The 12,774-nt window shown below is 36.0% G+C and overlaps 1 protein-coding gene across 2 annotated transcripts in view; it reads left to right on the forward strand.

The window, feature by feature from the left end:
- Window positions 1-180: 180 nt before the first annotated feature.
- CFAP20DC (CFAP20 domain containing) overlaps window positions 181-12,774 on the forward strand; it is a 75,735-nt gene continuing 63,141 nt past the window's right edge. For both annotated transcript variants that reach the window (XM_009955305.1, XM_086470290.1), the window contains exons 1-4: window positions 181-201; window positions 2,534-2,623; window positions 3,119-3,212; window positions 5,026-5,098. In XM_009955305.1, the coding sequence (XP_009953607.1) occupies window positions 181-201; window positions 2,534-2,623; window positions 3,119-3,212; window positions 5,026-5,098 (278 nt within the window). The remainder of the gene's footprint in view (window positions 202-2,533; window positions 2,624-3,118; window positions 3,213-5,025; window positions 5,099-12,774) is intronic.

The following is a 12,774-nucleotide window of genomic DNA, read 5'->3' on the forward strand; positions in this document are numbered from 1 at the left end:
AATATTTCATAATAGTATTCGGATCTTTAAAAAATGGTTGGGTTTCATTATAGGATTCTTTCGTGTCAAATCCTTTATCAAGTTTTATGTGTGTGTTTTGTTTTTGTTTTTCAGTGTAGTCTGTAAGTGACTTTACTGATCGAGAAGCTGAAATTATTTTTTGCCTGTGAAAGCTGGAAAATGTTCAAAAATCACTATCAGGTAAAACAGAAATAGTTTTATTTTTTACCTGTGTTCATTTCACCTCAGAGAGAACTCAATTGAAATGGCTTATTCTGGCGGGGGGCAAAAAATCCAGATAAGAAATGTTTTGGAATGTTTCATTATTTAGTATTTTTATAGAAATGTTATGAAATCTGTGGGTAGCTGCTGATGCTGTCAGGTCTCGAATGGACACCAATATGGTGTTACCAATGGCTTTTTGTCTGTCTTTACCCTTGTAGTCCAGGGAAGGCACACCATCTCCTCCCACCCAGTCATGGGAACAGGTCCAACTCTTAAGCTATAATCAGAAAACAGTGGCTAGTTTATTCTCTTGGTCCAGCACAGGGTTGTGACAACACTAATTGCATAATTTACAAACCTTATTATCCTTTGTACTGTTTCCTGGCCTTCCTTTTCACCACGCTTTGCCTCTCTTTCTGTGTACCAGTCCCCTTCTGAGGGAGCAAACAACCTCTAATTACTTTTTACCCATTGGTCCCAGATGTGCTACCTCTGTACCTGAAATTGGTATTTCTGATGCTGTTACCTAGACTATCTCAGCTTTATATGGTATTTCCGATACCATTGCCTCGGTGCTGGTGGCTTTGCAGGATTGTGCTCCCCAAAAGATGCCCCATATGCCCCTTCAATTGATTGTGGAGTTTGACAGTTTCTTGCTTGACTTCCCCTTGGCCACCCATGAGATCCAGTCATTCTCCATGGCACTAAATAACTTTTGTGAGCTTCTCAGATCAGATATTTGTTCAGTATTTTCTCATGTCCTGTCCAGTACTTTTCCATGTCCTGTTGGGTTAGTTTAGCCTCAAATCAGGGCCTGCTCAAGGGCTGCTGTATTAACAAAATGTATTTGTAAATATGGGAGAAAAAGCCACTTCTTTGCTAAGATTTGCTACAAGTACATACAACCTGGCAGTTAAGAATCTTTTTTGACTTTCAAAGACCTTGATCCTGTAGTCCTTAAATATGTCAGATAACTTTCAAATTGATAGTGTGATTATTTTAAAATTTTTGTATCCATTATAAATTTAAAAAACAGTTTACAAGTGCAATTTATGGAATGCCCTTTTGAATCCCCTTAGAACTTTGTAAGTCTAGTCACTGAGGTTAGCCATGTGGCCGAAAGCTGCCAGGTGTGGGTGGGCAGAGGAAAATACCTAATTCATATACGGTGCAGAGTTGATGTTCTCTGAAAGAGTAATTTGAAGAGCATTTATTTTGCTGGCAAGACTGCTCACCCTTCTTGCTCATTCTGACTTGTGTACAATTGTTTGGGCAGCTGAGCATAAAGAGAATTGGGGAGTGCAGGCAACTAGGAATGAGAAGGGCGCGGCAGGGCTGTAATGATTGATTAGGTCAACCATGCTGCTGAAAAAATGCTGACCGAACTATAGGCTGAGTAGATCAGATGTCACAAAAAATGTGACTCCAAATGGGAAAAATATTGAAGCAAATAATTCCCTAAGCAGAGATGATAAAGCCTACCTCCCCAAGAGCCTAATGTTAGATTCTTTGATGTCTAATAGGGCACGTGCTCTGTGTAAGCAGTTTTTAGCTGGCAGGGGCATTCACGGTCTTTTTCCAGTGTTCTCAGATGCCTCGTGCAGGCGGCAGCATGAGTACATCCCTTACCTTTTTATGGTGGTACTGGTAGGATCAGGTTTACTACAAGTTGTTGTAGTTCACTTAAGTTGACTTAGGAAAGATAGTAAATTTTTGTGAATTTACCAGACTGTTTGGTCAAATCAGGCTGGAATTTGGTAACTAGTAGAAAAGTTAATGGGAAATGTCTTTTGACATACTCGCATATGTAGACAGAGCCAAATGTATTCACATATGTAGACAGATTGTGTAAACTTCATTTCCATAGGAAATCAGACTAAACCTCCAATTTACAACAGTTATTATATTTTTAGCAGTGTGTTTTAAAACTCACTTCACTAGCTGAGTTGTAGAAATAAACCACATCCAAGTATAAATTACTAATCTCCTGCATGTTTTTAGAATTCTTAAAATAATTTTGCCTTTTAGAGAATGACATTATAAATAAAATAATTTAGAATATTCCATGGTATTCCTTCAATTTTATCTTCTGATCTTCTGGTGAAGCCAAGTATTGACTATATGGTTGATAATATTATAATAGTCTAGAAGCTGTTAATAATATTCTGCTGTCTGACTGTCCAGTAATACTGAGTGTGGTAACAGCCTGGTGTGGGGAGGGATTGTTCTTATGTACTCATCTCGACCACTGATGATTCGGCACTGAACACTTGGTTGGATGATGTATCCCTAAACCATTTTGTCATAGGGTGGCCCATTTGTTGAAATATTCAGTGCTCAAGGCGAGAACCCAGGAGCAAAATGGAAGATTTTTGGCAATCCATCAGCTATATGGAAAGTAAGTTTTTAAAGAAACTTATAAAACCTAGAGTATGAAACAGAAAAATGTGAATGAAGCTTAAAATTAGAGGGTAATGAGGGCTTTGACCTGACAGTGGAGTTGTCACTTGCAGTTCTGTCATTATGACAGACTAAATGACTACTTAAATTAGTTCTTTATGCCTGCTTGCAGACTAGGTTGGTTGTAGCATAATATTACAGTTTAAATATTTAGAAAGTAATTTTGCTGTTCTGATAACTAGTGGATTGATTTGGGCCCCTTGGATCATGTGTCCTGTTTGTCAGCATTATTTGTCCATAAAACATGCAAGGGCATCTTTCTGTGGACTATATTATTACCATCGTATTTGAACTGCTGTCATACTTGCAGTGCTGTCTTCCGTTTGTTATTTAAAAAAAAAACGTAGTAGCTTTGCATGTTAGTGGCATGGTTGGCTGTGAAGAGAAGAATGCTATCAAGATACTTGTGTTTGTTTATTGTTCCTTTTTGTAGGAATATGATAAAGAAGTAAAAGGCTTTGTTTTCATACTTAAAGGAAGCAGTCAAATCAACAAAATGCAGCTACCAAAGGAAAACAGACAAACTTGTAAGTATCAAAGGATTAAATGTCTGTGATGTTGTTCTGATCATTAAATCAGTTTTACATTGGAATGTAAAACTTATGTTATTCTCCCTTACTTTGGCTGTGATTCAGCATTAGCAAACTGGTTTAGCTTAACTTTTTGGCAGGTCGGTTACAAATAAGTAAAAGGTTTAGAAATGCCATATTAAAGTAAGTGCTGTAGGGAGGAGCCTTGATACGCGTTCTCCTAGTGCTGCTAGGTTCGCTTCTGTACCTGATTCTGCTATAGACTGATGTCTGACAAATAACTTCTGACTCCATTCAGACTTACTAAAGTCAATTCTATTGGCATTACAGAGTGTGAAATAGGTTCCTGTCCCCTTTCTGATTTTACTTTTTTAAAGTATTTTTACTTTTGTGTATCGAATAAGCACTAGCAGTTCAAGGAAGTTATGCCCAAGTTTCAGCTGTGTTTGTGTAATCAGCCTCTGATGGGTAGTATGGAGTGTTTCCCCAGGTGGTCTATTACTTGCACCAGAATAAACTAGAATCAAAGCAGTCTCTGTCTTGGGGCATACAGCAATCATCATAATTTATGCCTTAAACTCCACTCCGGGTATTGTACCTTATAGGGCTTGTAGTAATGAATTGAGATGGTTTAGAATTAACTGATTTGCTTTTGAAGAAAAACTGTGATGGGAATTTTAGTCAAATGAAACAGGAATCTTCTGGTGTATTTCTCAAGCAATGTATATAATTACAAATTAGTTTTTCTGAAAAAGCACAAAAAACAAATAAGAAATCATATAGGCTGGCCATGCCCTAAGTCCTTGAAGATTAATCTGTTTTTTATAAAAGAAATTTACTGTTATCTTCAGTATTGTAAATAGTAGTCTAATGTATCTTTTTGAGAAATCCAACTTTAATTTTTTTATTGCCAATGTTACAATAAACTATTACAGCCTAGAATGAGGATTGAGAATTAGTGTTGTAGGTTATCATTGTGAAGAACAGCTAGGTTTTAAATTTACTTTTGCTGTTGCTGCAATACTACAGTTAAAGTTCCATCTGTTACCATGCTGTCTCTTCCTCTCTTGAGGTGTATATACCTCAAGTACTTCGTTTATGTCAAGTATACAATCTCCCAATTGTACTGTAATCTTTAGATACTTTTCCAAAATAAGTCATTATATATACGAATATAATTTGAAATTATGAGCTGTTATTTGACCCACAAAAGAAGGAAATTCTGGATTCATATTCTTTAGAAGAAGAGCTAATGTTGCTGTTGAGTCTTAAGTCAATGAAGAGCAGCCCATACCCTCCCTGATGAAATACATAAGAAAACAACATACAGTTCAATTCAGACAGTTTTGTACTCTCTGTTTTCCCTTGATAGGGAGGTACCTGAATCCAGAAAGTTTTCTTGTGTTTGTTCCCTCAGTTAAGCTCCTTTGCTGTTGTTCTTAAAATCGGAATCCTCCACTGAGCATTGTTGTCATGATCTGGGCTGCATTTTTACCCAAGTGCTTTTTGAAGTTGTTTAATAAGGTGTACATTGTCACAAACATGAGCACAAGTTTCATACGACAACAAGGTAGCCTTGGTAGGAAAGTATTACTTTAATGTATAGTTCCTCTGGGATATTTGGTGTCTACATGCTCTTGGAACACAATGTAGAATTGTAAAGCTTTTTCTCATGTTCATATGTTGTGTGAACCTTGGGAAATAGTGTTGCAGGAGCGTAGCTGTATGGTACCAAATTGAAATGCTTGATGGTGAAGTGTACATCTGCACAAACACAGCACATGTATTTATTTTTTTTTCTTGTTTCTAGTGGGACTGATCCAGCGGTTTCTGACACTTCAGATTTTTGTGCTGTCAGGACAAGACTTCTCCACTGAGTTACTGTAAGATGCATAAAATTTCCTTGAATGCTTAACGTAAAGTAAATGCCTGATTGCAGCTCTTAATTGTGGTGGCAGATTTTGCATTAAAGCGTGGTGACTTATCAAGTCAATAAGAAGTAATTAAGCTAAAAAGGTCATTATTTCTTGGATATTTTAAATGCTGGCACTCCTCTGAAGACAGGACAAACTCTAAAAATCATGAATGAAGATGGTGAAAAATCTGAAGAAATGAGACCTGAATTTGTCAAACACATGAAAATACTGGCTCGTGAGGGTTTCCTGAAAATTTGTAAGAGATTTTTAAATAACTATTCCAAAGCCCTTTGGTTCAGGGCATAAAGAAATACATAATCTAATAATTGGTGGAGAAAAAACCCAACCAAATAAATGGTAAAAAGCTAGAACAACGAATGGAGTGCTCAACTGGTGTGATTACGTCCATACTATGAGGAAAGAGAAGTACTGGAACAGGCTTTTTTCTCATTAGTTCAATGTAGAATGATTTAATAGAATTTTAAACTTGGGCAACTTGTCAGTCTTTGGACAACACTTCCGCCCTAGTGGTACCAGCTTTCTATAACCAGCACAACCCACTCAGCTTTGTAGCCAGTAGAACACCTAAGATTTGGATTAACAAAAGAAATATTATGGCATTAGAAACCTTGCAAGAAAAGATGGGTTGAATGATATGCAATTAAACTGAGTAGACAATGCCGAATTTTATTGTTGTTTGTCTTTCTGTAACTTTGTGTTCATATGTACCTGTATGTACATGCAGGTGTCAGCTTTTCTTAATTGCCTGGAGTCTCTTGGGACTGGATTAAGGGGGAACAACTCTTACAGGTTTAAGTCAGAGGACAAAATGAGATGCTCAGAAAATATCATTCCAGCTACACTGTAGTAGAGAAACAGTGTTCATTATAGTGACTAATCTATTTCATGAAATTATGATGGTGTGCTATTTTATGTTCCTGGGTAATTCTGTTATCTGCCATGCCTTTGTGTAAGTAGAGTCATCTTGGAATATTTTGTTACTTTAACAGAGAATATGCTAGTGTGAATTGAATCATAGTTATTCCTCTACTTATCCACTGTTCTTCAGTGGATTTATAACGATCCATGCAGGTATTTTAGTCTTGGTGGTTTGTGAGTTAGTGGGCACTTATAACCTACATCATGTTGGTAACATTATACATTCCTCTGTGGCGTGCTTAATTTCTAACATGATTTTATAGTCTGAACACTGAGAACATCTTCAAAGGATGAATTAACTTATTTAGCACAGATTGTCACCAGAGAACATTTTTGCTTCTCCATGGAGCGTGGAAATCTGAGAGAGAACACTGGACTCAAAATACTTGTTTTAAAGATATGTTTGCCTCTATGCATCAGGATCTTGGTGCAGAAAATACTAACATTTTACTAATTTAAAGTGAGAAACTGTTGGTAGGGAAGCTGGTAATTTTTGAATAAGCCAGAAAGCTGAGTTTTCAAGCAACTTTCCTTTCTCTTTAATTTCTCTTCCTACTACTTCCTACTTCCTTATACATTTTCTGTTATGTTTTCCTTTCAAGGTAGTTCTCTATTTCTTACCTCATTTTGAATATTTTTTTTTAGATATTGAAGTATCTTTAACATAAGCGTACACAACTTTAAAGCTATCCTTTATTTTTTTCCTGCAACACAAAGAGCTGCTTTGTGTGTCAAATCACACTGACTTTCCTGTTCTTTGATGAATTTCCTGAGTGTAGTTCTGGTTATGCTTTCTGCTGCTATGGTTTTAATTGCTGCATTGCTTCTAAAAGCGTGTAACAAAAGGGACAAAACAAACAGGATATGTCATGAAGTGAACAGAACCGAGTACATAGATTTGCTTCTTACAGGCATTCTGTAGACAGATGTTAGCGACTTGGGGACAGATACTGGAATTCAGATTTTCTATAGTGTCATATTGAGTTTGGTTCTTTTGGGTACTTGGCACCCACCTGTACCTCTTAACAAGAACCTCCACTTTTCTTGTACTAATTTTATTTTTTCATCACTTTTTTTTTTGGTAACTGAGAGCTCTGATTTTCTACCACCTCTCACCTTCCTTTGCCCTTTCTCTTTCCAGCTCATAGCTAGACTTTACATTTTCTTCACCCCTTCTCACTACTTCCCGTTCCTGCCATTACTATGTCCCTATTATAACAATATATATATTTACTTTATGATATTATTATGTACTTCTATAAATTTAAATACGTGTATTTTGTATTTGCTGTATATGTAGTTTGTGTAAACATATACTATGTGACTACGTTTACTATATAAATTTACTATATCGAAATAGTTATAACTGTTATTTTAAACTTTTTCTTTTTGTCAGCTTTCCTGATTCTAAATTAGTATTATCAGAGAGCCTGATACAAATCCTGATTCTCTTGCCTTCTCTGATGTGCAGTGATTTCAGTGTCTGTCGATGAAGTAATCTCACTTAATAGATTTCCATATGCTTTTTACAGAAGAATAGAAGTTTAATTCACTGTAACTGTTTCATTGCTTAATTACTTATGTTATAATCAAATCATGCTTATTCTGATAATCGTGTAAGTTCATCAATGCATTCAAAGTAACTGGATATACTTAAAGGTGTATATGCCTAAAAATTATGTTCCCCACTTAGTGCAACTAAGTGTATGCAGAAGTTAGTATTAAACTTATTTTTAAAGAAGTTTTAAATTTTGTGTTAGAAATCAGCTGTAACTTCCTGATGTACCTATAAGCTCCTTCAGGACTTGCAAAATAGTGTATTTCATCCTATCAGACTCATAATCCAGTAAATAATGAAGACAAGTCCTTATTGCTTGACATGACTGCTGTTCAATTCTTTTCATTTCAGACATTTTGAAAGGAATCTCTGGCTTGTTTGTGGACAGAATATTGATTGTGCTGTTGCTTCCTGGAATTTAATGTTCAAAGATGGTTTCTTACATAATCTGACTACTTACTATTGCATGTTTGAGTAGCTTCAAGTGAAAATTGATAGGATACAAAGCCATCAGATTTACTTTATGTAAAAAACCACTTTGGCAAGTTTCGTAATAGCTGCACATGATGCTTTATGGTACATTTCTTCCTCTTGCATTCTGCATAGAAATGGAAATATGACTTTAGTTTGAGCCTCATCCTCTCTTTATCCTCTCTCTTGCATTCTGTTTAGTGATTGATCTGATCAGCAAACAAGAATTTCTTCAAGGACATCCATCACTGCTGGCATCAGCTGAGCTAAACCTTCTAACTTGCTGCTGTCGACCAGTCATGCGAAATTCCTGTCATAAATACTGAATGTGCTAACAACTGTTTAAATTAGCTGGTTTGACTTTTTTTTGAAAGAAATTTAAGTACAATTTTAAATACCTTGTTACGTGGCATGATTAGATGAGTATTACCACATTAATAATCTATTGATCTGTCTAAAGAATGTGCAAAACAAATTGTAATCAAATCACAACTAAGGCAGAGAGCATGTCATTTATGCAGCCTTTTTGATGCAAATAATAGCAAAGCTATTAGTAATGCTGAATATAGCTGTCTGTTGTAAATGTAGCAGCCAGTTGTTAAATCTTCAGTGCTACGGATTTCGCTACCTTTCTGAAAAAACAAAAGTAACTCAATGTTTGAAAAAATATTTGTATGTAAAAGAAAACAGCATATGGCTTGTGTTGGCATTCTTGGTTTAATTCCCAATATATGGACACGGGCAGGTGCTAGCACTTCTGCTTGGCATTTTGACAAGCACACAAACATTCATTCCTCTTAAAATACTGTAATCCCAGTCACTGTCGTACTTTATTTCTGATACATCGATTTTCTATGTTAAGTATCACATTAAATTAGTACATCATGTTGTAGTAAGTTTTACATCAAATGAGTAGAGCTGTTGATGTGAGAAAATAGACCTGTACCATAGCCTCCAAAAGAAAAAAATAGAGTGGTCTAGGTATGAACAAGGATCAGAACTTCTGTTTCTGGTCATGTCCTAAAATATGTGGACTTTTATGAGTTCCTGTAGGTTGCTCGGCCTTTTTTCCCCTAGTTCTCTCATACAAATTAGGGGATAATATTTACCAATTTATTTTGAAAATATATTATATAGAGTTAACTAACTCGTATGATACTTTCAAATATATGAAGTGATAAAAATAGGGATTATGGTCAATTTTCAAATTTGGTGGTTGATCAAGTAGGCTTCATTGATATGCAGGCTAATGTGTGCTGATAGTACAGATTTAATATTTCATGTATTATCCTATCACTGCATAGAGGCCAGTTTAGGGAGAGAGCATTTTTGATGAAAAAGAGAAACTTCCCAGTTTTGTATTGGCACATTGAGACAGTACAGAAGATAGTAACCACAAAATGTGTTCAAACAAATATGTAAAGTGATCCAACAAGGTTAGTGGCAGAACCAGGTATGTTACTTACTGATCCACTGCTGCAGCTTCATGGTGCTTCAAACTACTTGTTTAAATCTTTGGATTTAGACAGCTGTAAATCACATATGGCCTACTTTGTAAAGGTGGGGAGGTTTGACGTCTCACGTAAGATCCCCTCACCTCTGTGGCATGGAACCCGCACAGCAAAAATACACACCATCAGTGATAGCTGCTTCTCAGTCACAGAGTCCTGCTTCTGTAGCCCAGAACTTGGTGCCCAATATCAGTGTGCCATGGGACTCTGCCACTCCCTGTGCTGAGGATCACAGCGTGGTTGCTCATTCACTTTAAGGGTAACTATATCTATTCTTCATAATGTTTCAAGCTTTTTTGAAGTCTCAGCTGACAAAGTACTTAAGAACAGCTTTGCTCAGTTAATATCCCACTGTTCATAGATTAGCTTTGCTTGCAGCTAGCCTTCGACAGCTCCAGAAGGCATCAACATTTGTTATATTCTGAGGGGAGCACACAACATTTTAGAAATGTTTATATTAATAAGGAATTATCTTTCTGGTAAAGAGACTAATCTTACAGTATGTACTGTAGTCAGTTATTTTGTCAGAGATGGACTAGTTTATAACCTTTATTTACTCTTTGGAGTGACATCTCGGAATTAGCATGGCCTGAAACCACAGTTGTAGTTTATTTTCACTCTGAGGGGTGTTTGTTTTGATCATACATAGAAGCTTAGTGGTTGTTTAACAGAGATACTCTTGATTTATTGAATAAATGAGAACTCTTAGAGTTCCAAACTCGGAAACATACCTGATAAGGTTTAAGAAGTGTTCTGTCAAACTTTAGCTAGTTGTGTAGAGGAATCTGCAGCGGGAAAGGGCTTAAAATGTCCACCATCCTAAAGTAGTTGTATGTGTTGATAAGAAATCTTATTGCAAGGCTTGTGAACAGTGCAGTAGAATATAGATTGTTGTACTGTATTTCCTTTTTTCAAAGTTGTTTCTGTAAATACAAGTTTAATTTCAGATTTCTAGTAGCCAGAACATACTAGATTTTACATGCCTAGCTAATTTATTCATAGACACCATAATAGCTTGAATTTGTGTGAATTACATGCTGGGATAATTAGTCATCATTTTAGCTTTACTGACAGAGATATGATAAATTATTCATGTTAATCTAAAGACCCGATCTTGTTTAGTCTTGCAAAACTTAGATCAACCTTTTAAAATTAGAAGCAGGACATAGATGCTAATTCTGTTGTGTACTTCTGACAGTATTTTGAGATTTTAGATAGAGACTGAAGGTAAACTTTATTGAACAGCTGGAGAGATTATTTGAAATTCTAATGTGTAGTACCATGAGATTTGCTCCTTGAATTTTTTTTTCTTTTTGTGAAGCAGGAGTGAAATACAGAAACATTCTTCAAACTATAACGGTATGTTAAATTCCATAACTTATGAAGATTAACTCATATTTGAAAGTAAACATTTTTAATAACTCTTCCAGTCGTCACTTTCGCTAGACTACCGACACAGCATGGGTGGTAATTCAGGAAACAGATATCCAAAGAACAATATCCCATGAACAGGTGGTCCTGCTTCCAGATATAAAAAAAGGATTCATGCAATTATTATAGAACTGATAACAAAATACACAGTCCTAGTTTACAATTATGTTGCTAGTAAGGTTAGCCACTTGATCTGAAAAGATATGTCTTTCCCCCTAGTCAGGATAAATCTGTTACCCTTATTCTGCAAATATTTCTAATGTCTCACATTTGATGACTTTCATTGCTTCTGCAGCTGTAAAACTGTTCAAAGTCTTATATCAATAATTTCGTTACTTATTCAGTTGGTCAGTATAAAACATCAGGCATGGAGAAAGACTTTTTCCACTGTTGATCTTCTATGCTAGAGCTTGCACACATCCATATTTACTTTCTGCTTATTGAAGGAATCTTTTTTTTTTTTTTTCCCTTAGCCCCAGAACTTCAGAAGTGTATGCTTCTTGTTTGTTTTCCTCCACAGTTATCAAGATCTCTTAACTACTACCTAGAAGTTTTTGTTCTCAGTGCCCCTTAACGGTTTAATTATCAATTCACCCTTAGACCATCTGGAATTTCAGAAAGTGCTCTTTTCTCTGCCCTTCTTGAGTCCTGTAGGTATGAGTACCATTTGAGGGGTAGTAGTGGATCTTTCTTTCCAGCAGTTTCTTGCAGTATTTGAATGTGTTTGAATGCATTTGAATGTGTACCCTCTCTGTGCATAGTGTGAATCATTTGTGTTTCTGAAAGGTATCAATCAAGGAATTTGAGATTTTTAGTGTTGACTGAACAGATACAGATTTTCTTTTGTCTGAAGACTTGAATATGTGCTCCACCAGAACTTTCTCAGATATTGAAACTCTTCAATGGCTATAGACTGTGCTTAATTTGTCTTTGCAGAAGGCTCTTTTGTTGGATTTCCCTCCCCACCCCCCAGTATTTTGTAGCTGTGAACAAGAATATTCTCAAGAGGGTAATTTCTTGTTTCTTCCGTTACTGAAGGGGAGAAGTCAGAATAAGTTTCTCGTATTTTTTTAAGAAAAAAGCTTCTGTTAAAAACCGTAGGTTCAAAATTTGTCAATGGACACATTTACCAAGGCAAAAAAGAAAGAAATTATGGTGGGGCTGAATAAGCATCCTGAAACACTGAGAAAATTGCTCACACCTGGAAGTCCAGGTGGTTAAAGTTGAATGTTGTCATCTTCAGTTATTTTCATCATAATCTCTTCTATAGTGTTGTGTGAGAAAGTTTAAGTTAAAAAAAACAAACAAACAAACAAAAAACCACCAAAAAACCCATCACATCCTACTACAGTTAAAACAGAGAAGACTGGCATGATATCTAACTCTGCCCAATACATAAACTTTTAGATTCTGAATAGCCTATAAAGGTTGTGAACTTCTTGAAGGAGAACAAGAGAAGTTTTGATTTGTGAACAATGTAAGTAGAGATCACACTTCTTTGAATGTTATTGAGGCCTGTCTTTTCAAACTCCAGTGGCAAAGCAAACCATGAACTTTCTGCCAAGTTAATGCTTCAGTAAGAGACAGTAAAAAATAAGGAAGTAGGTGAAACATTGAGGGTTTAAGGAGACTGTCACTGTGGTATGAAAATCTGCTTGAGTCGACCCTTCAGAGTATCCAGACCCCTTGACTGGAAGACAAGATATTATGTTTGCCTTAATGTGACTCTTCAG

This window comes from Leptosomus discolor, chromosome 9 (genome assembly GCF_034619465.1).
Source record: "Leptosomus discolor isolate bLepDis1 chromosome 9, bLepDis1.hap2, whole genome shotgun sequence".
Taxonomy (NCBI): domain Eukaryota; kingdom Metazoa; phylum Chordata; class Aves; order Leptosomiformes; family Leptosomidae; genus Leptosomus; species Leptosomus discolor.